The 27,274-nt window shown below is 40.9% G+C and overlaps 1 protein-coding gene across 1 annotated transcript; it reads right to left on the bottom strand.

Annotated features, from left to right (window-relative positions):
• Positions 1-502: 502 nt before the first annotated feature.
• LOC119731084 (zinc finger MIZ domain-containing protein 1-like) lies at positions 503-19,137 on the bottom strand. The gene is made up of 16 exons (XM_038204096.1): positions 18,995-19,137; positions 17,819-17,955; positions 16,956-17,100; positions 15,831-16,083; positions 15,212-15,412; positions 14,668-14,922; positions 13,463-13,610; positions 12,705-12,861; positions 12,281-12,491; positions 11,701-11,806; positions 10,659-10,884; positions 9,596-9,750; positions 8,624-8,761; positions 7,763-7,950; positions 6,528-7,298; positions 503-6,373 (listed from the first exon to the last, which is right to left on the bottom strand). The coding sequence occupies exons 1-16, from the start codon at positions 19,036-19,038 to the stop codon at positions 6,263-6,265; spliced, it is 3,246 nt and encodes a 1,081-aa protein (XP_038060024.1). The 5' UTR covers positions 19,039-19,137; the 3' UTR covers positions 503-6,262.
• Positions 19,138-27,274: the final 8,137 nt, after the last annotated feature.

Below are 27,274 nucleotides of genomic sequence, written 5' to 3' on the forward strand. Positions count from 1 at the left end.
AACTTTTTATCATAAATTCAAAACGGTAAAGGGTAAGTCTAGTCTAGGGGCTAGACGTTGTTAATAGTTTGATACACGATCACCCGCCGCCCCGAGAGGGCACTATCACGACCAACCAATATCGCTCAGGAACACTTCTGGAACAACGTCTAGGAAAACTCGTATTGGTTGTGTCATGCGCACACCCCTGTTTGGCCTAATGAAGAGCGCAATTCAAGAAAATTACAGTAGTTCCGAAGCGGACTCGCAAATTTCTTCAGAAATTCATAAGCAATTTGGACCACGTAAAAATATGCATCTCTGCCAATCAATCGGATGAACAATGGCTAATTTCATCGAGCTGCAAAGTACAGATTTTGATGGGAAAAACACTTGGCGCGATCAGATTATTATCTACAACTGTGCAATATTTTTTACAGAAACTGATCACTTAAAATATATTTCTTGCTGAACAACACCATAAAAAATAACACTTTTAAAATAAAACAGCTTGACACAAGTCTTCGTTTTTTGCTCTTTCATGGACTTTGTTTTAATTAGATAAATATTATCAATGACAATTTATGGGATTGTAATAATTACTCATATTTTGTTTGTCCATCTCTCAAACTACAATGTAGATTGCTACACATTGTTTCGTTTTTCCGTTGTCGTATGTACAGTGCATCATCACTACTCTCTCTCAGTAATGGAGCTAGGTTATACAATGACTCTACAAAGAGGGAAAAAAACAAATTCATCCTCGTTTCTGCTTTTCGTTTTGTACACAGGAAGTATGATATTGCCTAAAGCATGCACCAATTAGCATTGGTACACATTCATACACATTAATTGCACCATCTACTTCGTAAAAACTACTCTAGAACGCATAAAACACTGACCCAAAAAAAAAAATTCATCAAAAACCCCAAATCGTTGACATTTTGTTTGTTTCTTCTCAGCCAATATATTACATATTCATTTGCCGTATAAAAATTTCATTTTTTTGTGTGACCTATCATCATGAGCCGCCATGTGTTTTTAAAAAATATTTTTTTTTTGTATTTTTTTTCTTAATTACAGTATATGTCTGTATCTTTTTTTGGCGGAGGTAAAACTGTGCGAATCTAATTATTGCTCTAATGGTGAAATCAAACTTTAACTTAATTATCTATATGATGGATTTCTAAAAGGATCCCTCAGAGGCTAGACTTGCACAGTCCTTCACTACAAATGTACAGGAAACAACTCAGTTTGCCACAATCTGTACACATTTTGGATTTCATCAACCATAATACTTCGTTCAGGTGCTCTTAAAAAGGGCAAAGCACCTTTGTAAAAAATAAAGGTAGATAAAAAAAAACTTAATTGATTCAATAAATAATACAAAGAACATGTGACTTAACATTAATACGTTTACAATTACTTGAGGGAAATCATTGTTTTCATGGTATCAACCTACACGGGGCTGGTTTTTTTCCACTTCACAAGGCTTGAAAAAAAAAGAGGAAATGCTGGTCAAAAACACAGTGAATTGACCGAAAGAAGGAACAAACTGGTTGCATCTGTTATATCAAATATAGTCATGTCACTCACAGATGCTCATGAATATGTAATATTTACATTAATATGCACATATAAATAATGGTTTTACACATTCTGTACAATAAAACTCACCTGGGGTAAAAAGAATAATTATCTACGATAAAACAACGCAGTTAATTGAGATATCATCCATTACAGATACAGAAGAACAACCAGATATGCTAGGTAGCCATGAAAACTTCACCCATACGTTTGTGTGTCTCACATTACCCTGTGATCTGCTATTACCAACAAAGAACAGATCTTTTCCCAAAACTCTGTGATGATTTCTCAGAAAGGCATCGACATGACGCCACAGTACAGACATTTTTTTATGGGAAGAATATTCAAAACCAATATACATGTAATCTTCACGTTATTTTTGCAATGTTCTTCAACACACACATCACATTATACATATTTTCTGCAGAGAGAAAACAACTCTGCGTAATAACTTTAGGCCAACCAAAAAAAAAAAAACAGATCATACAGATTTCAGGTCTTTGTGCCACCATACTGTGTTGGAAGAGATATGCATTTTGTTGTTTTTTTCTTCTTAACATTACTGGGGAAGACACATAAAATATACACATTGGTACGAGTTGTGAACCTCGTGAACATTGCACGAGGACACAGGAATACTAAATATCCAATGAGGTCAGACAAAGAAGTGCTGGAAGCAAGAAAAGTAAAACAACACAGCTACCAGCAATTTGATGCTAGAAAATACCAGATACCCATTGGGCTACTTCAGTTTTGTTCCCCTTGAAAATCATGTTATAATTTCATTTTGATGCGTCAACCTTTATATGCCTTGGCAGAAATTGAAACAAAAAATGTCATCGACCCTCCAACTTTCAAAGTTACTGCAACAATAAAGAACAATTCAAATGCATCAACAAACAGGATTTGTCAACATTTTCTCTGTAACTGTAAAAGGCATTATGTGTGTTTCATATGACTCGGAACTTTGAAATATGGTTAGTAAACAATATACAACACTTAATTTGGGCAAATTCCAGATAGAAAATGTACCTTTAAAGTACTCCCAAGCCCCACAAATAGATACGACAAATGAGTTAACATCAAATCTATGTAAAAACAACAGAAAGTGTTTGTATATGTACATGTACATAGCATTAAAATCAAGGAATCGAAATTGCACAAGCAATTTCTTCCCTTTTTGTCCAACATGGTACAACAACGAAAAGCAAATTATTATTATTCATTGTTTTTTTTTGCAAAATAACTGGTCATAAATGCTCTCTGAACTAGAAAGACCTTTTTGTTTTTAAATAGTTTTGTTACAAAAGAAAAGTACAACACAAAAGTCACTTCCATGAATGCGATAATACTACTGAAAAGCTCTAATCACAACAGAATGCTCTTAATGATCAGATCTTCTTTTTTTTGGAAAAAAAACTAAAAATGGAGAAAATGAGACATTACAAACAACCATAATCAATGAAACAATTAACTTAATCAACAATCTTGTTACTTATGATGGTAAAATAATTTAAAAAAAATCAACTGTTTACAATCAATTAAGACCCTGCATTCATTTCAATTTTAAAAACAAATTGTATTAAATTATGTGACACTTGATTCGAACAAAACGATTGGCAATACTTCCAGGTCTTATGTCAGTGGTGAAAATAGGTAAAGGCCACTTCCCTTCTATGAATATTCATGTCAACGAGTGGAAACAGCGCAAGCATCACACATAGGAGCTTTTGCGTCAAGCCTGGCTCCCACCCCCTTTCTCATACAAATCATAATAGAATGGGAGAGGGAACCAGTCCATCTCACTCTCGTACAAATTGAAACCGCCGTCTGTGTAAAGTCCATAACCTGTGATATCTTTATTACAGTAGTAACATACTGATGTTTTATGATATATGCCCGTTCTCAAATAAAAAAAAAAAAAAAAACTTCTTCCACAAAATGATTATATTTGATATCTTGAAAAATGTCTTACATTTGGTTGTTGTTGTTTAATGCAAGCATACATCTTAATGACTTATTGTTTGCACCAAGGAGTCGTTCTCAGCAAAAAAAAAAAGAACTAAAACGTCTACTCTTAAATAAAAAATAAATAGAATCCAAGTTAAATTTAAAAAGATAGCTTTGGGTTTGAACTGTATAATACACTAAGAACTAAAAAGAAAAAAAAAACAACGAAGAAAAATTGAAAGGGAAATGTACATTATATATATATATTTATATAGATATGTATATGTATAAAAAAGCTTGTTCTTTATTACAAATGATATTTTAGACTTAAAAACAGTGATTGGGTTTTCATACACACACGTATGTATGCCCAAAACAGGGGATCACAGAGTCAAACACCCACTAGTTATTTGAATAAAGACATCAATTATTCGTCAAAGGCATGGTAAAATGCTGCTAACAATGTTTACTACCTGTTTCATTTTATAAAAATGTATTGTTGAATTTTTTTTTTTATAAATAGTAAAGCTTAAACGATATTCACACATGGCACGCCGGACTTCTTGATCCCTCACTGCTTTTTGATGTCACTTTCTCACCCTAACTGTCACTCCCTTTTGTCACTTTAACCGTATACATCTGAAATTTCGATGTATCATAAATAGCTTCCTAAAAAAGTGTTCGCATTGTTAGACAAAAGAGATGCATTGGCCTGCATTATGTCAAACAGCAAGCTACCAACGGTTTAGGCATCTCGCCAGAAAATGACATTTCTGGCACACATCCTTTCATAAATAATACAGCACGGTAGAATTATTAATCATTAACTTAAACGGGAAAGCACTTTATTGTTGTTGTTTTTTATATTTAATTGGGTACACGTATAGTTCACGTTTGAAGAGACTTGATTTTCCACAGTTCACAATGAACCATCAATGTGTGCATCAGCAATAGCTAGTGAATCAGCGTAGGCTTCCAAACGTCCGAAATGTTTTATTCCTGATATTTTTCTTCTTTACTTTGTGTAGATTAATTTAACCAAAACTGCTGCCCTCTGCAGAATTGTCAGACACAAGTTACTTTTAGAATTCTTTGCCTTGTTGCAGTTGAATACAATAAAGCTAAATTGTCCCCGACAGGCTTGTTGCTTATTTAAAAGAAAATACCACAAAATTGAAAACATGGACAATTCATTCAGGTGACAAGATATCAGCTATCCGGGTGATCAGGTCAGCTGATCTTGTCAGATGATCAAGATAAGGTCATTGTGATATGTGATCCAAGCGAAGCCCCAACGGTTAAATTTGTTTCTTGGCTGTATGACTGAAACTAGCTTCTACTCAATGGACGTTGTGGGGAGTTTTTGGTACTATTTTTCCCTGCACTTGTTCCCAGAAATATTTCTGGTCCTTCATCAAATAAATAACAAAATTATCTTGGTCCACTAGCCAAAAATAAAATGGCAATTACTAAAGCCAAAGGATATGCATTGGTGTTAGAACATAATTTATTTAAAATTACACTTCATCGGACAATATATTTTTAAAATTAAACCTTCCAAAAGGTATTTCAAGGAACAGGTACTCTCCCACAAAGGATATGATATTCAGAATATTTAAAACAAAAACAATTACAACATTGCTTTTCAAAGTAAGCACTTTGCATTCTTATTTCATTTCACAAGGCTTGCGAAATGGTTGCTTGTGAGTAAACACAGGGGGCTCAAATGGTGGCAAGTATGTTGTTGACTTGTAACGGAATCTGTAAGAATTGGAATGGGACACTCCCAAAAAAAATCACTTCAAAGCCAAGATTAGTTGACTGCGTGGCAGAAAATTTGCTTTAGGCAAGAGGAATTCTGGTTGGGCAAGTGACTTTGGTTGATACTTAGGCTCCATTGTATTGGGATGCTCATTATTTTAAAAGATATCTTAATTTTCTTTGAGCGCTACTTTGGATCTTTTGTTGGACGATTTTCTTCTAAATTATTGTGTGACAAACAAGTGTATAGAATCCCCAGTAAAGCAGGCAGAGCAACTGTTGCCATGGGCAACCTCGGGGATGCGTAGCTACAGCAACAGTTGCTCTTACCATCATTGCAACAGAATCTTGAGTGCAGCAACTGTAGTGGATCTCCAGCCCAATATCAGGGTCTGTGCTGGGTGCGATACTGCTAAGGTAGACATGAACCCCACCTCCTGGAGAACAGAGAGAGAAGGGGAAGTGGGAAATTTTTCTCAGGGTAGGGTACTGGGGTGTTTTCTTTGGTACAGCGGTTCCCCTGGATGTCCTGGATGATCTTGCTATGGCAGACATATAACAGACATAAGGTAATGACGTCCTCAACTGATAATCCAAGTCTTGAATTTGTTGGTCGGCGATGCTGTCTCTACCTCTCACAAGAAGGAGCGCGAAGCCAAGTCGTGGCACACTTGGGATGTGTAATTCGTGATTGCCAACAGTAGCAGACACGGCCTTCTAGTCGTGAGATAAAAAACAATTTGTTTCTCCTTCGCATGGCAAAGTATCGGAAACGCAGCAGTGGAATGAAGTGTCGACACCTTTTTCTCAAATAACATCACATCCAAGACTTTCATCGAGAACATTCTGGCACGGCAGCGATTTTTGTTTTCGCATCCTCTCTCCACAATAACCAAGCACTGTGTGTCCTGCACAAAACGACATTTTGTTCTTTCTCTCCAGTTTTTTTTTAAATTATTAATTTTAGATGGGCCGTAAGTGGTCCCTATGTATCGAAGAGGGAGAGAAGTTCGTCATTTTCGTTGTTGCTCTGTGTGTTGTCTGATTGTCCTAGAATGGAAAGCAAGTCCACATCACCCATATTCTCTGGTAACAACTGTGAACAAAAGAACAAAAATAAAAAAAGGTAAGTACTGCGTTGCAGAGTGTCACGTGGCTTACAGTAATATTTATATTTATTATCTTCTTGTGTTTCTTCCAATACAATCTTGCTACTTTTTTATTTCAAGAAGTGTGAAATTGAGACTTACATCCAGACCCTCCTGCCCCTCGGCCCCTCCATCGATCACAGCTGCTGGGTCAAAGTTCAAATCCGAACCAGACTGGATATGGTTATTAGTGTTCATGGCCATGCTGGCCGTTGTCGTCTTGGGCTGTTGCGGCCCACTGTGGTTCATCATGGATGTGGGTGCCTGGGTGCCTGGATGAGGGGAGTGATGGTTGGGTATGTGGTGTGACCCTTGCGTGGTGGAGGGCGAGAGTGAGGTTGAGGATATGTGGTTGGGCATCCCACCGCTGCCACCGTTACTGCTGCCGACACTGCTGCCGTTCCCAGAGTTCATTGTGCTCGGCGTGGGCGGCATGGCACTGCCAGGAGTCAAGGGCATGCTGGGAGTCAAGGGCATGCCTGGCGTGTGGGGCATGCCGGGGGTGTGGGGCATGCCTGGCGTGTGGGGCATGCCCGGCGTGTGGGGCATTCCTGGCGTGTGCGGCATTCCAGGCGTCGGTGGTTTGGCATTGACGTTCGGGTGCATCCCCACCCTCTGCTGTTGCTGCTGAGGTTGTTGTTGCTGCTGCTGTTGCGTGGACCCGTTGCCTGGCGTACCAGGCCCACTGTGGTGGGGTCCGCCGTTGGGCTGGGGACCAGCCATTCCTGGATGGGAATTGTTGCCAGGGTTGGGATTAGCCCCTTGGTGGGGGTTACTGCCCGGATGGGGGTTGTTCCCAGGGTGTGGGGGCCCCGCTGGCCCCGGATGCCTAACATTAGACGATGGACCTTGATTTGAACCTGGATGGCTCATCTAAAAATAAAAGAAGAGTATCATCCATTACAACATCGGGTTATAATCTTGCATTGTCATCTTAACTGAGTTCCTTAACATTCTGCCTTCTTGTTTGCCTTCATGTGCTACCATTAGCTCTAGCGATTTGAATCATGGATGTGCAAGGCTACAATCTGGGTACTTAAAAAAAGCTTTGAGAGCATGTGCATCAGTAACTGGCTTGGAAAGGGAAAGTCAAGGGCCTGTAATGCCGACTGCATGCGTACTGTAATGGTTTATCTTTTGCTCACACTGTTGGCCACATGGATATAAAGTGTGAATGCTCATACACTACGTTGCAAATAACCTTTGGTCAGCCAATTTACAACCTACATTAACATCCCACCCCCCCCCCAAAAAAAATTCCAACCAAACCACTCAACCAGCATGACAAACTAACCGCTTGACAAAAAACTACTACACAAAAATGATTCATGACTTACATGAGGTGGTAGTGCGTGGTTATACTGTTTCTCAACGGGCACCATGTCCGTCGTGGCAATGTTGTCGTCAAAGTGGCCCATGGAGGGTCCATTCATTCCGTTGCCGCCACCGCCGTGCATGACTGGACTGTTGAAGTTGTTGTAGTTCCCGTAATTTGGTCCACCAGGGACTTGCCCTGGTCCTGGTCCTGAAGAAAACACCAAAAAAATTCCCAATAATTAATGACAACCACAAAAAAGGTATCTGTTTTTTTTTCAAAAATGTTGAGCACTTTTGCCAGCAAAAAACATGAAGACATACAGTTAAGGAACTCTTGCTCCAACATGAAAAATAATTTGACCACATTACCACTTCACACTTAGTAAAGACTTCATGCACAAATACCCCCTAAATGGTTATACAGAAAAATTTGGGAGGGACTAATAAAAAAAAATGAGAATGCCCTTCTAATAATAATCGGCATTTAAGAACGCTCTTATTAGTAAACTAAATCACAGGGCTTACAATATTATTATTACCCCTGATCATTGGGCCAATTAAACATTCCAAATACCATCTCAGCTCCCTGGGTGTATACAGCTTAAAGCTGCCGGTTAGGCGCAAGCAAGCTTATTCAATCACAATAACCATCTCTGCCCTCACAGGTACCCATTTACTCCTGGGTGGAGAGAAGCAATGAGTGACAAAATGCCTTGCTCAAGGGCACATGCACCATGACCCCGGCTGGACTCGAACCCACAACCCGCAGCTTTACCCACAGACCATGAATCCAGTGCCCTTAACCACGAGGCCACAGCACTCCTTCTAATGCACTTTATCTACAAATAATAAGATGACAGATGGACAGGAAAAAGAATCACCATTGAACTCTGGAGGTGGCGGGCCCCCCATTGGGTAGGGGGAGTGGGCCATGCCCATATTGTCATAGTTGTGCATGCCGGGCATGGTCATACTGCCTGGCGACATAGCCTTGAATCGCTTCGATGACCCACAGGTATCTGAAAAATTCAAAAAGAAAAATTGCAGTGAAATAAATGGCGCCTCCACGGTAAACCTCTCAGAAGCACACTTAATTCAGGGGTGTGAAATCTCAGCTTCAAAGCTGATTTCAGCTTTTTTTGTTTTTTGGATTTCAACTTTTTTCCCTCACTTGCTGTGTACAAAAGTATAGGAGACTTCCAAAGTTCAGCTTTTTTACACCTTTTCCAGCTGTTTTCAGCTATTTTTATCAGTGGTCACTCACACCCCTGACTTATACAGGGTGGCCCTAAAAAAAACCACGGAACGGCGTACTTCCACTACCTTGAGACTCAAACCACCTGCACCAATGGAAGGGGAGTCGTTTAAGAAGAAATGTGAATACCAAGGTCTCCCGATTCGGTCAAGTAGTTTTTGCTGCAGAGCCTATTTTGTGAAGCAAACGTCTTTCATGTGGGTATTATTGCATAACAATTAATCCCCCTATCCAATTAAGTCAAATTCGCAGGCGTGGTTTAGTAATTCATTGGGACGAAATGACTACCGACTTTGTTTCACAAAACAGGCTCTAGAACAAAAACTACTGGAGTGAATCAACGATCTTGGTATAATTTGTCTTTTAACAGAATTCCCAATGCATTGGTATAGGTTGTTTGAGCCTAAGGCTAGCGAAGTATGCCGTTCCGTTTGTTTTTTTTAGGCCACTCTGTATTGTGACAGATTCATTAGGCCCACCCACTGCACATATTGGCAACAAGTGCATCTTTACAATGCCACAATAGTTTGATATTTTGCTCTTATTGCAGATAAATCAGTTTTCTTAATCAAGGGTCATATTTTGCCTTCCCCCATACCTGGTTCCTCGTCCTTAATGTCGCATTTCATGGGCACCGGTTTCCAGCTCGCCGTGGCGTCAATCGTGACGTCTTCAAAGTCGGCCGACGGAACGGCCGTCAGAATGCCCCACATGAACTGATCCACTTCCAATCCTTCCAGCAAGGCAGTTTTGCTGTAAGATAATTTGAAAAAGAAAAGCATAGTGAATAAAAGGGTTCGACGGTAGACTCTGAGAAGACTCCAGAGTTGTAGTCGGGTTAAATGAAAATCAATCACTAGTCCAATCACAAGTCGGATCGCCAGAAACAGCCCTTCTCACATTTCGTTTTAATGAGTCATCACTTGAATTGAGACGGGATGACTTGTGATTAACTTATGTGTATATACTGTTGACTTGAGGACTTATGGTTGACTCGTGAGGACTTATGGTTGACTAGTGAGGACTTATGGTTGACTTGTGAGGACTTTCAAGCATTTGTGACCGACTTGTGATTGATTTGTCATTAGCCCTCTTCCTATTTAAACAGTCACAGACAGTCAAAATTTTTATCCACTTCCCCTGCTATATTTTTAACACAGGCTAGTCACCAGCAGTCAGATCATATGTCAAGCGAACACAGTGACTAGTCAAACTCAGTCAACAGACCATGAACAGACAAATCAGGCAAGTTGTGGGCACAGCTGGCTTTCAATTACCCACATCAATTACCCACAGCCAAAGCAAAGCTCGAGTTACATAAACAGTCACGGCCAGTCAATCTTGCTTTATGTAGGCTGGGAATTCTTAACAGTTGAAAACAGACACTTGACTGATTTTGACTGAGAGGACTACTTGGCAAAAAATGTATGTTTGCATAGGAGGGTCCTGACCAGTCTCACAAGTCCTCAGAAGTCTTGTGAGGACTTGTGAGAGTGGTCAGGACTTGTGAGGACCTGAAATTAATTGCAAGGACTTGTGAGGACTTGAAATTAATTGCAAGGACTTGTGGTTGACGTAAAACAAAATTGCGGGACTTATTGCGACTTATGAGGACTTTTGTTTGATCTTGGATACACTTGTCAGGACTTGTAAGGACTCACTTGCAGACAGGACACCGCCAGGACCCCCGCTCACAGTTGAGCTGCAGGTAGGACTCCAGGTCAAAGCACTGGATGTGCTTGCAGTCGTGGCCCCGGGCCGGCAGCGTGATCCGCTGGAAGGTGATGGGACACTTGAGGGAGACCTTGATGGCCGTCTGCTCAACGCCGTCGTCGTTGTTCAGGATGCCGCCGCTGGAGGCAGCCACACTGGAGAAATTTCTCTTGACTGTAAGAGGAAGGAATAACTAAAGTAATGGAGTGTCATGGCCTAGCAGTTAAGAGCACCGGACTCATGCTCTGGTGTTTCAGAGGCAACAGTGGCGTGGGTTCGAGCCTGGGCCCTGACACCTGTGCTCTTTAGCAAGGCATTTAACCGCTATTGCTTCGTCCTTCGGATGGGATGTTAAGCCGGAGGTCAGGTGTGTTGTATAAGGCCTAACTCACGTAAAAGAACCCAGTAACACTTATCGCTAAGAGAAGGGGTTTGCCCCGGTGTTTCTGGTCTCCTAGTTATACTCCCTTGTGGAAGTCCTCAGGAGAAGAACCAACCAAGTACCAAGTAATTGTACACCATTTGTGCTAATCGTTTCTTCAACTTCCTTCATTTTAATATGATTGACTGCCCATTATGCATCATTTAGAAAATGCACAAATTGACCATGGTAAGTGAGAACAAGAAATAAGGCAGTAATGATGAAATGTAATATGGACTGAGGATGTGAGTTAAGGAGTAAGGACTTGAAATGAGGATTTGCAAATGTAAAAAATGGAGTGAGGAGTAAGGATGTGCTGTGAGGAGGACAAGAAATGAAATTATGCAGACACGAAGATGTGAGAAAAAGGAGTAAGATTGTGAAATAAGACACGAGTATGTATAATGATTCAGGGTGTGAAATCAGAGTAAGGAAGCCAAATAAGTGAAATAAGTAACTTGTATGAGGAACAAGAATTTAGGACAGGATACAATGAGAGGAAGACAATAAAAAGGCAGTAAGGATGTGATATGAAGAGCAATGACGTAAAATGAAGAGTGAGTACATACTTTTGGTAATGCAATGTTCAGCAGGGAGGAGTCTTTTCCTGAGCAGTCCCTGTAATACTGATCTCACCGTCGGTCTGTGGACGAGTTGCAAGACAAAGAGGTGCGACTGCATAGACAGGAGAAAAAAAAAAGCAACGTCAGTAATCATTGTTCCGGAAGAGCTATAGTATGCAAGAAATAACCTAATCATTCATGCCAAGGAGTAATATTTACTTTTACAAACCACAAAATATTTGCTTAGCAAGAACAGTTTACCATCTTAAATATCATAAAATAAATATTGCTTGTGACCGTATTATCCTAAGCACACAAAATGAATCTCTCTCTGTCTAGGTTTTTTCCAGGCTTACAGAGAGTGTACACTTTTTGTGGCACAACTGGTTTCGTTTATACAGGCATGCAACTGGGAAGTCACAAAATTCAAATCTTTCCAAGACTTTGTACAGTGTTTTTCTATTTTCAATGGCACACATTAGAAGTGAAAAAAGAGGAAATCCGCTGATCCGAGGAAAAGTTGCATGCCTGTTTATACCAGAAAAGAATTACAGTAAAAAACAAAAATTTAAAGGAATAGACTTACACAACAGCAGGCCGTGACTGTGATCTGTATCGTGTTCCTGCCGGGCTGACAGACCTCCTTTAAGTAGAGCGGCTTGTGCGAGGTCTTGTTGTCTCCCCGCTCTATCGAGAGGGGCGTGGCGTTGACGCTGACCTGCACAGAGGCGGGCCAATTGGTGTGCATCTGCCGGTCTTCGTGGTGGTAGCACTTAAACTGGAGCTCGAGATCCGATCTAAAAGGTTCAAGAAATAATTTGACGGAGATTTTCATGAGTGTAATTTGTTGGTGTGATGAAACTACAGTTTTATATGTTGTAGATGGAAACAGGTAAAAAAGCTGTGGTATTGAAAGGGTAAAGCACGTTTACTGTTTAGTTTTTGAGAGAGGTTGTGGTGACAAGATATCTCTTTAGTGAGTTGGAGTGGTTCTTGCGTGAGAGACTGACCTCCACATGAGCGTTTGGTGGACTGACTGTCTGAGGTGGAAGACATGATTGCTAACGGCCAGGTTGTGTTCCAGCCGGAATGGTTCCAGGACAACGCCGTCCCGGACAGGAAACGTCATACGGATCTCATCGCTGATACCCGGGGCGTAGTTGGGGGCTACGGGAAAACAAGATGCAAAAGTGTAAGAACATGAGTCAGTTTGTATTAAAACGCAGAAACTCACACTCGTACGTCGCACTGTAGTCATACAACATAGTCATTCAACCCTTTTGGCTGAAGGAGCACTGAGAGTGTGTGTATAACCTATGCTTGTGCATGGTTCTGCTTCAGTTATGGCTTCTCATTGAGGACGTTGAATGACATCTTCACGTACACTAAGAGGTGGTATGCAACCTCGAGTTTAAATATGCACGTGATTGAGTGCTGCACATGTGGTAGTCTTTAGAATGCCGTTCGGCAAATTTTAGACAAGCCTCACAGCAAAGTCACTGAACACACATCGCAGTTTAACCCACAAAACCTAGGATGGGAATCCAGAAAACATAAAAATCAAAAATCAAAGCCAGAAGATTATCCCATTTGTCCCTGTACTGCCCAAAACTGCTGCGGCACTGTATGTTTATGGATGCATCAGGAAATCAATACAATTTAATACAATGTGTAAAACAAGTGCTAAAAGGTGAATTCTATCATGGAGCCAAGTTTCAGAATCTTGGCATTTATTTCCCGGTACCGGAAAAACAAACTGCCCCCTCACTTGATTTCAGATCTGGAGGACCCCCTGGGAAGGGTTTGACATCTCCGGTGGGGGACATGTAGGGTGGGATGTTGGGGCTCGGTGTTAGCGGGGGCGTAGGGTTACCGGGGATACCCGGTGAATGCTGGTAGTTCATACCTCGGTTGGCCTGTGACAAAACAAGAGACACAAAAATACATGATGAGAAATTGTCTTGTTGGGGAAGTTTTTAAGCGCTACAGCCGCAATTTCGAGGTGAATCCTGGGGGCAATTCCAGGGAGCTGTTTAACAGGCAGAAAAGTTGTCTTGTGGTTTATTTCATGGTGAAAGAAATGCAATGATGTGCAGATCCTATGACATGTGATGGATCACAAGTCTGCTCGCAAGTAAATCACAAGTCAATTCAGAGTTCCATTCACAAGTGGCAGGGGAATAATACTAACATAGCTTACGCCTTTGCCAAAGTTCATTTGATGATCGAGAATGAAAGTTCGTTTGCAGTCCCATTATTAAATCAAGTAAATCTTTTTGGGACTTAAATCACAGAGCTTGTATAGAGTTTGTGACACCAGTGTCTTTATTAACTGGTGTTGTTGTATGAACAGAGATGGAGGAGATGAGCTGGCCCACGTGTACGACCGCCTCCTGTCGTGCGACCAAGCATGATCCTGTGTCACGTGAGGGCCTCAACAACGCAAGTTGATAAAGATATCGTGATGATGTCGCAAGCTCCTGATACGAGCTCTGGGTCCAATTTCATAGAGCTGCTTCAGCAGAAAATTTGCTTAAGCACGAAAAAACATTGCTTAGTAAAATTAGGTTACCGGCCAAAACATTGCTTGTGGCTGGTATTTAGCTGTTGTTTACTTAGCATAACAATCGCATGGAGTTTTGGCCGGTAACCTGATTTTATTAAGCAAGACGTTTTTGTGCTTAAGCAAATTTTGTGCTTAAGCAGCTCTATGAAATTGGCCCCTGTAATTTAAGTCCCAAAAAGCTACCTTCCATTTACTTCATTTGAGGAGGTTTTGGTTTGACTCGGGACTGAATGACTTGTGACAACTTGTGGTCCATCACAAGTCCCTAAAAACCAACACTGTGACTTGGTCAACAAGTTTCTTGTCTTAATTTTAATAAACACTGGTACATATTTTTGGGGTTTTGTCAACCCCCGACCCCCCCCCCCCCCCGACCCACCCCCAGGGGAAAGGGTCTCGTCACTCACCATTGCCTGCTGGTTGTACGGTGGGTTGATCGCCTGGGGACCACCGTTGAAGTTCCCCCGGGGGAAGAACTGGTGGTTGCCCTGGTAATTCATGCCGTTGCCGGGCACCTTCTGCCTCATGTTCATGTAGTTGGGTGAAGGCATGGGCTGCTGGGAAGGGTAGGGCGATTGCTGACCGGGGTAGGGGGACTGCCCCTTCATGGCCCCCGGGCTGGGGCTGTGGGGCATGGGGCCGTATTGCTGGTTTGGCATGCCCTGGGTAGGTGAGGTGAGAAATGAAAAGTGAGATACAACTTATGGGTCGTCTAAATAAGTACAATGTATCCTGGATAATTTGCGGTTAAGTTTATTTGCTATAGGCCCATTGTATCAGGTGTTTAACGCAGGGTTCAAACCGACATATATCCCCCCCCCCCACTTTTTAACCAGGGGAGATGGGCTATTGAATCATCCCCACCCCACTTTTTCGTTTTTTCGAACATCCAACAATAAAAATGTCTTCAACAGCACGGAAAAGTATCCTCCAATCACATTTGCCACGTACCTGGTTGAAGTTATTAGGGCCTGGATGCCCAGGGTACGGCCTCTTCATGTACTGCTGGGCATACTGCTGCTGCGCGGGGTTGCGCTGCATCATCTGTTGCTGGTACATGGCTTGCTTGTTGCCGTTGCCCATATTATTCATGAAGGGCCCACCGCCCTGGTTCATGCCGTACTGGTTGTTGAACCCCGGCTGCATTCTCATCTGTGGGAAAACAATCATATTTTTTAGCAAACCGAGGATGCTTTTTTGACGTCATTTGGAGGTACATTGTATATAAAGTTACAATATACTGTCGAGATGTAATTCTGCCAGTAAAGATGGGGTTTTTTTGGGGGGGGAAGGATGATTTGTAAAAAGGCATAAAGTTCAAAAATATGGATGCCTCACAAACTTTTAAAAGATCATTTCTCTGTTTCCAAGGGAAGTCCGTTATCAAGTATTGAATCACAATTGAAAAGGAGAAAGATCTATGTTAAATCAAATGCCCAGAAGAGTCTGTCCTTGACACAGCATATCACAAATGGATCTTTTCCTTTGGGGGGGGGGGGGGGAGGGGGGAGGGAAAAATGTTATTTTGCACCCACATTTGGGATATCATCTGGCACCTACAATGACTTACCTGCCCGTAATCATTCATTGGCTGTTGCTGCTGCTGTTGCTGTTGCTGCTGCTGTTGCTGTTGTTGCTGTTGCTCTTTCAGAGCTGTCACAGTTGCCGTTGCTGTTGCAGTCGCCGTGGCGGCCGCTGCTGCTACAACTGCTGCTGCTGCTGCCGCAGCGGGCTGGGGGAACTCGTTGGGAACAGAAGACTGAGGAGGACAGGGTCCGCCTGGTCCCATCTGACCTGGGGTCTGACCTGGATAACCGCCACCACTGGCCATGAGAGAAACAGAGTCTGTGGTTAACCATTTGGAGAAGGGCGGTGTTGGATTCAGTGTATACACAGTGTTGTCTGACGGCTTCCAAGAAAAAATTTACAAGTGGGACTTGAACTGAAACCACCTGCTTACTAGTGCAGACGTCTTTCTGCTCGACCACCGAGCATGCCGGGGTCTGCTGGCTTTGAATCTGCTGGCTTTGAATCTGCTGGCTTTGAATCTGAGCAGTAGGTACTGAAACCAATCACTATTTGAGGCCAAATAGTATTATCTACAAGAGGTATTATCTACAAGTGTATGCAGGAGGTTGTGGGTTCATGTCCTGCCCAATTCAGGCGATTCACAATGCAGTGCGCCACCAAGAGTTTGCCATGGAGATTTCATTTTTCTAGTTTAAGTCGACAAAACATGGCCCATTTGAATGAGAGTCAGTAGACAACTTGAACTAATTTGTTATAGATTGGGGCATAGCGTTCTGCCGCCTCACAAAAAAAACACATTGACAAAAAGAAAACAAAAGAGCAAACAGATACTCGAAGCATACCTTTATGAAACTACTGATTGGAAAAACAAACAATTTCAAATGTCCCGCGCCGTGAATTTGTTGACCATCTCCCACAATGCACTAGGAAAAATGAACTCTTCGTGGCAAACTCTTGGTGGCCCACTGTATTGTGAATCGCCCGAATTAAGTAAGCCAAATTTTTCTCTCAAGCCCTCCGACAACACTGAGTGTTTATGAAATAATGTCATGGCAGCGTTACAGTCAAGTCAATCACAAGTCCATCACATGTCTGTGTAAATAAATAAAACTGAGACAAAGGCATTCATTTGGAACGCCAGTCTGGAATGGACATGAAGTCTCACCCGTTGGGCCCTCTGTATGGGCCAGGCTCTCTGCGATATGGGCCCATGCCCGGCATGGGCATATTGTACTGTTTGTTGGAGTTGGCTGCCGCCGCAGTGAAGGGGTGCTGCTGTTGGGAATACTGGTTATTGCCTGCAGAAGGACCTGATCAGTTTTACAGCAAAAGGAACAAAAGTGACGAACACCATTAAAGCAAAAAACTTAAGAAATCAAAAACCTTTTTACAATTCCACCAGGGACCTCCTGGGCCCAATTTCATGGGGAGTTACAGAAAATATTGCAGGCCAGATTGAAGAGCTCTTATTTACCTTAGCATCAATAAGTCACGAACCAGTCACAAGAAACATAAATCACAATCAATTTTGGTTGGGTAACCAGCTAAGTAGGGCCTAATTTTACGGGAATACAGCTCCTACATGTACATGTATGAGCATGATCATGACATTTTCCATGGTTTCCTGTTTTAGCACGGCAAATCCCATTAGGCTTATACAATTCTACGTATACCAGCTTCTAGAAATTAAACCCGGTTTTGGAGCTTGGCAGAATCGAAAGGGGATGAATTATTCATTGTTTGTCCATGCTATTCATGCCTGAACAAAAGAGGATGCTGTGTGACCTATAAATGAGGTGTATGAAGGACACTTCACTGGTTCACAGTTACTAATCACTGTTTCTATTATCCATGGCTACCGGTGTGTTTGAGACAAGATGGCGACCAATAGTCCTTCAATATCAGTGCCTTTTTTAATATCCATTTTCACTGTTGAGGGGTTTAAGTCCATGATTTTAAATTTCAATTTAAAAAAAAAAAAAGACCACCCCTTACAATTCTTTGCTCTGCCCCTCAAGGGTTACCCACCTGGTCCTTGTTGCATTGAGTTATTGGTAAGGCTATTACTGTCACTAGTCTGCGTCACTCCCCATACTGTTGTAACTACACTGAGTGACTGTTGCGTTGGTTGCTGTCCACCCTGTTGCCATGCCACTGAGGAATCACTGAGCAAAACAAAGAACAAAAGTAAACATTTTAATTGGTGCAAACCTAAGCCTGATTTCATAGCGCTGCTTAACAGCCGATTTTGTGCTTACTGAGCCTCCAACTGGGTTTTTCTTCAAATGCTTTCCCCAAATTTTCCAAATTCAGTTAACAAGCAGTTCATCCACATTTTGTTTGCAAACAGTATGACATCTAGACTAATTTCCTGACCTTACAATTCCCAGACATCTAATAAATTGCTCTGTTTCATCTGAAGTAGGGTCAGGAAACCACACAACAAGAGCATGATTTTTTTCTTGGTTTTTCCAGCATCTACGAACCCAAAACTTCAAACAAGTCAGTGTAACCATTGGCGGATCCAGGGGGGTGCTACGGGGGCGTGCGCCCCCCCCCCCCCCGACAGTGACCAAAATTTTGTAAAATAAGGCCATTTTTCACTTGAATGAGCCGTTGCGCCCCCCCGGCACGAACCTCTCTGGATCCGCCACTGGTAACAATATTTGCTAAAAAATACTACCCCCCTCCCAAATCCATCCATTTATGAAAAATACAGCAAAAGCAAATGTTGTATATTCCCTTTAAATGAACCTGTCTCAAACATTTCAAATAACAAACAGAAAATTGGCAAATACAAACCAATGACCATTGAAAATAAATCCAGTGCTCAAACATTCATTGTGAACCAAAATTAAAGGTACACAAAACGTACATTAAACCAGCATCACAATTTCTGGACCTACATGTACATGTACGCGGATCACTGTAAACAATGCCAAGTGCTCAACCTCACGCAAACAGCAAAACAGACAGCAAACTGGTAAATGTGAACCAAAGACCAATGAACACAAAATCCAGTGCACAACCCTTGTGAATATACACTAAAAGTCATCTGTCTTTATAACAGAACAACTCACTCTCCCAACCTGGGTGTGTGTCTAGACTCAAGGACCAAAAGATCACTGACAACAAACCACAGCATAAAAACAAAGTATGAATGTGAACCTTAGACTATCGAAAAAAGACTTCTGGTGGACTCACCCTGGGGGCCCAGATGGGATGTTCTTCTGCATTTGGTGATGCATCGGAGCTGCACCTTTGCTGGGCGAGTCCCCGTTCCGGTTTTTCTGGTGTCTCAGAAGCAGAAGCCGTCCGAGATCTTCACACCACAAAGATAACAGAGCTGCAGAAACGATTGAAAATGAAAGAAATTTGTAATTTATTATCTTTACAAAAACAATGGGTGTTTCCTGAAATGCCACCAATGAATTTTACCAGGCAGTTGATTATTAGTAATCCCAAATGTTGCTGCTGTCAAGTCTTTGGTTAAAATTCAAAGCCCAATGCCTTCATTTTAAATTTTTGATCTCATTACCCAATAGTGAGCAGACCGCTCACTGCTGGAATATTTACCAACTACTGAAAGAGCAACAATAAAAAAAACTACCGTCCTAAACCTTAATACTGGAAACCAAATTGTGGAAGGTCTACTTCTGAACAGCATGCATGTACAATATTATTTGTACAACTGGTACAAATCCCCTTGTATGCGATGCGTCTTCTGAGCACCGGAAATATGCAGGTTAGAAAAAAGGAAATAAAATTTTTAAAAGGTCATTAAAAAAAAAAAGATAAAAAATTGTACAGATATGCTCCTATTTCTTATGCACTGGAGTGTGAGAGACAGTAAAGGCATGAAACTGTAGGGACGAACCACCCGTCCACATAAATCAACAATTTTACAGTAATTTTTCGAGGTCATACCCGCATATTGTTTTTTTTTTTTTTTTAATTACTATTAATTTAAAGGAATTCCTTATGTGTATGTGAAGCGGTGCGAATAATTGTACTCCACTGAGCCATAAAATGAGCCTGAAAATAAGGGTAATTAACATAAACGTCGGAAACGAAGGTCAGATCAGCCAGGCAAGGTGTTAACAGACAGTGTGGGCTTGGCCAACCTTGCAATAATTTCTTCAAGAGCTTTTCAATTATTTCCTTGACAACAATTGAAAGGTATATTTTAGCTAATTATGGCCGCGTTTTATTACATAAAGAAAAATTGAAGTATTTGGCTTGTAATTATCAAGGAGAAATTTGTAGGAAGAAAAAAAACACAAAAAAATACCATTGAATGAAATTCTCATTCTGAAAGATTTCCATGGATTACTTGCATGTTTTATATCAGTAAAATTCAAAACATGGTGAATATTTCAAACTGATCAAGAGATAAATCTGTATTCCCTGTAAAACTATAAAATTCAATTTTTATCTCATCGTTATAAAAATAAGAAAAAATCATTTAAGACTTTAAAAATTGGTTTTTACCATCAGAACTTAAGTCAAATAAGTCTAGCATCTATCAAGTCACAGCACTTGTTTACATTAATTGTCATTTTGTAAGGACCAATAGCTTCGTTTCAATATCCTCCCCCCCCCCTTCCTTTTTTATGAACCTGGTAAAAAATAATCAGCGGGAAGTGTTCTGTTACGGAGAGAAAATCAAATTATCGCCGCCTAGCCAACTGATGGATAGGCTGAATTATACCCATCGTAGCTGACATTTTTACGTGAGCGCTCCTCCTGCTGGAAAATTATTTGCCATTCTCCTGGGCATGTCATTGGCTGCGACGAGTCCGCACACACTTACACGCGCGCACGGGGACAAGTTGATTCGAGTCGGCCCGTGTGTGAATCACACTGTTCATTATGCTAATCAGAGATGTTGCCCCCCCCCCTTATTTTTTAATTTTTCTTTCTCCCTGCAGGTCGATTACTCGGGCTCCGCCAGACACCTGAGCGATTGTTGCTTTGGATCAAAGATGACATGTGCCAGTGTAATAATTCCTATTGGTGACGAGCAATTGAGTCTGCTCCCTCTCCCTTTACTCAAATTAATAACTGCAAACGTTTACAACAATTAGGATGATAGAACTGAACGTTTCATCTCCAAGCCGATTTGCATCTAATCACCTTGCAGTTATTGTATACAGGTACCGGTATGTCATATCAGAACATCGACTGCATGTACAGGATTTCAAATTCAATTACACAGAATGGCATTTTGCCAAAAAAAAAAAAAAAAACGATAAAAAAAATGTGCAAAAAGAAATGCATATTACTATTTACACGTAGGTATATACACACGCATCTCCTCATACATAAATGCCTACTGAATTAATAATTTCTAGGACGACAATAAAAATCAATGACTGTGAACCGATAGTTATTTTACATTATTCATTTTTACTGCAGGACTGCCGGAAAAGAAATTTCTCCAACTTTATTACCTCATTAGCCAACTATAGGAATGAATTATAGAAGGAAAAAAAAGGGTAAACATGTTAACATCACGTCTGAAATCGGTAAAGGAACATTATTGGTAATTTGACAAACTCACGCCATATTTGCGGGTTTGGAAATTCCAAGTAGACTTGTGGTCCATGTGGTGTGTTGGGTGATTGATGGCACAGATCTGCATGAATCCTTACACAACCGGCAACCAAACTGCTGGGGCCAGGGCCGTGTGATACATGTATTTTCCTAACCGGCAAGGGCCTTTACTTCACGTACTTCGAGTTGATTGCTCAGTGTGCGTGTGTGTCTGTGCGTGTTGTGTCTGAGAGACTCACCGAGCGCGTTTAATGGAGAGAAACCTGGTCACAATGCAGCGGGGCGGGTTAGGGTAGTGTTTGGGTATAATTTCTCAATTAAGGCCTCGAGTGGCGCTTATCAATATACATGTAAATTAAAAATCAGCCAAAGGAATTGATTTGTCCCTCACAGTTTTATCATTTAGAATAGATTAGTTTGTAAATATTTATATACATGGTGTATGTACATACTGTATATACATGAATGTGTCCATGTTAAAAAAAAGGAGCTATATTTACATGAACATGTACATTGTAGATGGAGCACCCTTTAAATCAACAAGCTGATTAAAACAAAACTAATAAAAATAAAAATCTTTATGAAAAATTTAAGGTTTCAAAGAATGCATACAAGTCACTTTTAGAAACATTATGCAGGAAGTGTACAATGTATGTCTTTTTTGCATAATTGTCTGAATAATGTCAATATGGTATCGTTTTGAAATATTCATGAACTTAAAATACCCTATGGGGAATATGTTTCTATTTTATGAAAGGGTTCATTAATTTTTAGCCAGCCAATCTATGAAACTTCATGATAACACAAAAATTTATCTCAGCAGCTATAATGTCATCAACTGAGAGGCAAGGAATTAAAATGCGTCGCAAGAAGTTAGATTTCTATCTCGAGGTGCTTACAGCGGCGCAGAGAACGCAACGAGGGAGCACGGGGGAAAAAAACAAAATTAGGGAGAAATCTTGTCTAGTGAGCTGCTCCAGAAAACTGCTACTAGAAGCGCATCTTCGTGCCCAATGGACCCTTGGGGCATTGGGGGCTTGAGCCACTCAAAAACACAGCGTTAACGGCAGCGTTGGGACGGCGAGGCCGAGGCTGGCCAAAACGAAATCACCAAATGTCATCGGGATTGTATGTCATGTAACTTCATTAGCTCCTGAGAGAGGAACGCTGCAACTCGAAGCCTCGCCAGGCAAGCTTCATCTCCAACACCAAACGACCAACAACCTCTCTCTCCTTCCCCCCCCCCCCCTTTACTTTCCAACCACCATCCCTCCAATCGTCTTCGTAAAAGGTTACAGGTCGGACTGATTTGATTTGTGCTAATTCTGGGAGGGACAGGCGGTGAGAGCGTGCATGCAGCGCCAGGGGAGACATAGGTATCATCTGACCCGCATGGTTTTTCAGGTATGCTGGCTGTAGGTGTGAACTCGGAACCGGCTAAACTGGTACACTGAAGCCGAGGACTGTTGCCAACAACCCAAAGCGGCACAAATTGAATGGCTTTTTCTGTTTCGTGCTAGAGCTGCTTAATTATCTCTTGCCTTTTCTTCCTTCATAAATCCCTTTGAAGGCATAACAGCAATTAAGCTGAATACGTTGGACCTCCACATTTCAAAATTTGGACAATTGAATTAAGATACGCCCCTGAATGTATGTATGTAAGACGAGCCCCTGATTTTTTTGTCCAGCCCTCCCTGTAATGCTTTCAGGGGGCTTTTAACATCTAGATTCTGAAAAGCTAGTGCAATGACATTGTCTTTATGATATAGGATGGGAGAAAAAAAAAAAAACTTGATAAATGACACACTAGGCTGCACGACAATTTATGATGAATTTTTGCATTTCTACAAGGGGCAAGTTGGAGGAGACTGTCAAAATAAAATTATGATGCTTTTTGCGGGACGTTGGTCAGAGAAATTGGCCAACAGCAAAGAAGTGAAGTTACTAATTGACAAGGGCTCGAAAAAGGCAGCAATATTTTTTAAATATTCACAAAGACTCACTTTAAATTCAGCAAGTTCCAATATATACAAATAGAAATGTGTGATCATTTGCATTGCATCGTTTAATGACTGCTTCCTATTAGAATTTACCAACAACCAACTCTGCTTAAAAAATATTGCAAAATATGCCCAGTTAGGGGGAATGTGCTCGCAAGCATGTTTACTGGGATCGACACAAGTCAATTTCTTGAAAAAAGCAAGACAGAAACATGGAGGGGGTGGTAAGCATTTCCAAATGTCACAGAGAATGTGGCAAAGAACAGGTTGTGAAATAAATGTACATGAAGCAGCTCCGCTTTTTTCCTTCTTTCTTTCTGGAATGGCACTGAAAAACCCTTAAATTCCCTTAAATTCAGAATATCAAAATATCTACCCATTTAAACTAAATACATGTATGATGCAGCTCACAATCCTCCATCATTGGACATAAACGACAAAACTGTTAATCCATTAGGTTTGGCAATCATTCTAATTTCTACCAATTTTTGTTGTTGCACAAAATGCCAATTTGGTGGGTCTGCAAGTCAATACCCAAGGTACATGTACGTGAAGTCCTGCGTGGAAGCAAAAAGCAACGCAGACCGTGCACCAAGAAGCGTCGGTCTCAGATGGCCACTGAACAAAACCCGTCACACTTCAGTGATTCTCCAAATCACTCCAAAATCACCTCACCCAGTGCGACCTAAAAACTCGCCCCTTGCTTAAAACACTAATGGTTTGTTCCATTTTTAAAAAGAGACCAATGAATCGAAACACGATATTCCAACACTACATGTACATGTAGGTTATAACTGTTTTTAGTTTCAAAATAAAATTCTGAACGTCTTATTTTTAATTTTTTGGATGTATCAAAATTCAGGACTGAGTCCCTCTTGCAATATATTATATTTGGGAGAGTCCATTGCAGGTGTGTGTGTTGGGGGGGGGGGAGGGGGAGTGATTGTCAGAAAGGCGAGGGGGAAAACATGAATCACTGGAGGCAGCTGGGTAATCTGTAAATGAGGTGATCATTATATGCGCAATCCTAATCAAAAAATTGGCAAAGTGCCAAACCCAATTTTCTTGACAGTGATATGCAAAGAGGACTTAAGATCATATGTCTCACAAAAGCTAAAAAGGTATTATATTAAAGGACATGCAATAGTCATGACCTACTAAAAACAAAACTCGAAGCAAAGCTGCTATCCCCTCTATCCTTTATAATTTTATTTGATTGATAGTGTTGACATTTTTTAGCAGATGAATTTTGCTGAAAACGATCGATAAATGCAGCCGTTGTTTTTAACGTTGAAATTATGCGTGATTGACACTGTTTGTTGTCAGCAGTGAGTGCGTGCCTGCAAAGGGACCCAATGTCAACAAAGGAAACGAATAATCAATAATACTATAAAATAATTAGCTTTCTGTCCCACTGTGGAAATGCTCATTCCACAAGTATACATGCATTTCGGAACAGTTCTAGAGGAAGGTACCAGCCTACACAAGAGAATGACTCCATTTCGAAAGCCATTATTAAACATGATCAAGCATTAACAGCCACACTTCCAGAAATCAAGACTGCAATAGAGAGCAAATCAACAAATTAATTATCTCATAGATAGAAATTTAGGATTCCTGCTGTTTTTTTTTCGCTTTTTTTTGGGGGGGGGGGTGTTGCTTTAGTTGTTTTCTGTTGTTGTGGAAAGCGGAGAGAGTATACAAAAGACTGCCAATGATCAATGGGTTTAGTGCACAAATGTACATACATTGTATGAATCAGGATGAACATTACCACAAAGTGCTCGGTGATGCCATTTCAACCTTGGCAGTGGTGGGGGGAGTGCTTGCTTCTCGCCTGTTTTCATGCAAGCACTTGTTTGTCAAAAAAAAAAGTCAGCCTTTGGAAGAATCTGGATCACAAAGTAATTAATTGCTGATCCAACTTGACCAATTATTCCGTGTCTGCTGGGCATCTTTCGAAAGCGAGTGAGGGAGCGAACAAGCGAGAGAGAGAGGGAGACAGAGAATTGTGAGCAGTACGCCTACAACGCTCACTCGCTCGCTCGGACGAGAACCTCAAACCCCTCTGGCAAAAATCAATTCACGGGCCACTGCTCAAAGACACGTTAATAATGACATCAGGGAAAAGAGGAAGATAAAGGAAAAAGGGAGGGAGAATATTGGACAAAAATAAAATCCTAGGAAGAAAAAAAAAAAGAGAAGGAGAGAGAGAGAAAAAAAAAGGGAACTAGGGCGTGGGACCCGGGAGAATTGATAAGGAGAAAAGAAATTTGCATGTTATGATCTTCTAAACACCTTAGGAAGGGTGACTGGCCGCTTGTAGTCATGTTTTTTTTATCGTCTTCCCTTTTTTGTTCTTTCATTTCTTGGTCTCTCTCCGCAACAGCAAAATGGGATAAACACTTGTTATCTTTTGCCTATCTTCTGAAGTGCAAAAGGGGTGGCTTTTCTAGTCTTTCTTATTTTCCTTTTTCCAAATACCCCGGGCCTGAATGGGAACAGGGACATTCTTGTTAAGCCCTGGGTGCAAGGGGATTTGTGGCCTCGTTTGGATTCCGCGAGAATCTGTTTTCGCAGCGAGTCTCTATTCAGCGACTCATGTTAATTGCGTCTCAATCAAGGTTGCCCCTGATGACTTTCAGAGCCGGAATCTGGAAATTTTGTCCGCACAATGCGCGGAAGATGTGGCGAGATGCAAGGTTGTGTTTGCACCAATGTAATCACTTGGTTCAGGATAATTGGAGGAGCACTACTTTCAATTTATTTGTTTCATTTCTTTTTCAATATTTGTTTAGTAATTTCAAGAGGCTCATTATCTTGTCCATGGCAAGGGCATTGGGGTAAATTGAAATCAATCTCGAGTGTTTTTTCTAACTCCTGGCCATGCTGGCCTTGCTTCGTGTCCCTCAATAGTTTCAGGGGAGCTACATGTATAGTGACAAACATGTATCTTGCTTCACTTCAAGTCACTTCAGTGTTTTGAAAGGTCATCACAAATGAACAAACTCTGGCACCGAATATAGGTGACATAGACCACCGAAGACACGCAAAAATAACTGTTTGACTTTTATTGCTGCAAAGAGAGTTTACCACTCAATTTGAGATGTGTCCAAAAATTTTGTACAAAATTTATAACGCACTGTTATTTGTCACAATTGTAGCAAATGTACCGGTATGAGAAAAATGTGCCACAATACTGAAAACTTTATATTGCCAACTATTAACCAAAAAAACCACTAAAATTACTTAACTCATCGTCCACTTCAGGTATTTCAGAATAAAATGCTAATAGTTCAAAATTCCATACAGTTTTTATCCTCTACAGTTTTATGTGGAGAGAATCGTAAAAAAAAATAATAAAAATCAGGCTTTCATGAATACATGTAGAGCGTTGAGTAGGCAAGAAAGAATTAAACACGTTTTCAGAATCCTCCATTTTAGACTTTTTCCCTTGATCGAATAAATGTTTCACTTACATTTTTTAAACAATTTTTTTAACAATTATTTTGTAATTACTTTTTGTAATATGTAGACGCTGATGTGAAAATATTTGACAGAACCATAAGACAGACCCCATTCTTAGTTATTATTCTTGGTACTTAATCATTTTTTGAAAGAAATTTAACTTTACACTTAAACTAATTTGTCATTTTCCCCCAAAACAATACAACTTTCAGCCTTGACTTCTCAGCACAAATCAGGCTTCTTGAAACCGGATCCCCAAGGCCGACTACTACATCTGACCTTTTTCACTGGCCTCCGGTCTCGGTCCCTTTGTTGCTTTCTCAGACAAGCAACATAAAGTCTAGAGAGTTTACTCTAAAGCGGGTTTCCCTGCTGACTTGTTGGGCTCACATCATCCCATCTCACACTATATCCCTTCTCCGTGCCCTCTGGCTTCCTTTGGTGAGGAATTTTGAACTTT

The sequence above is a fragment of the Patiria miniata genome, unplaced genomic scaffold, assembly GCF_015706575.1.
Source record: "Patiria miniata isolate m_02_andy unplaced genomic scaffold, ASM1570657v1 HiC_scaffold_23, whole genome shotgun sequence".
Lineage (NCBI taxonomy): Eukaryota > Metazoa > Echinodermata > Asteroidea > Valvatida > Asterinidae > Patiria > Patiria miniata.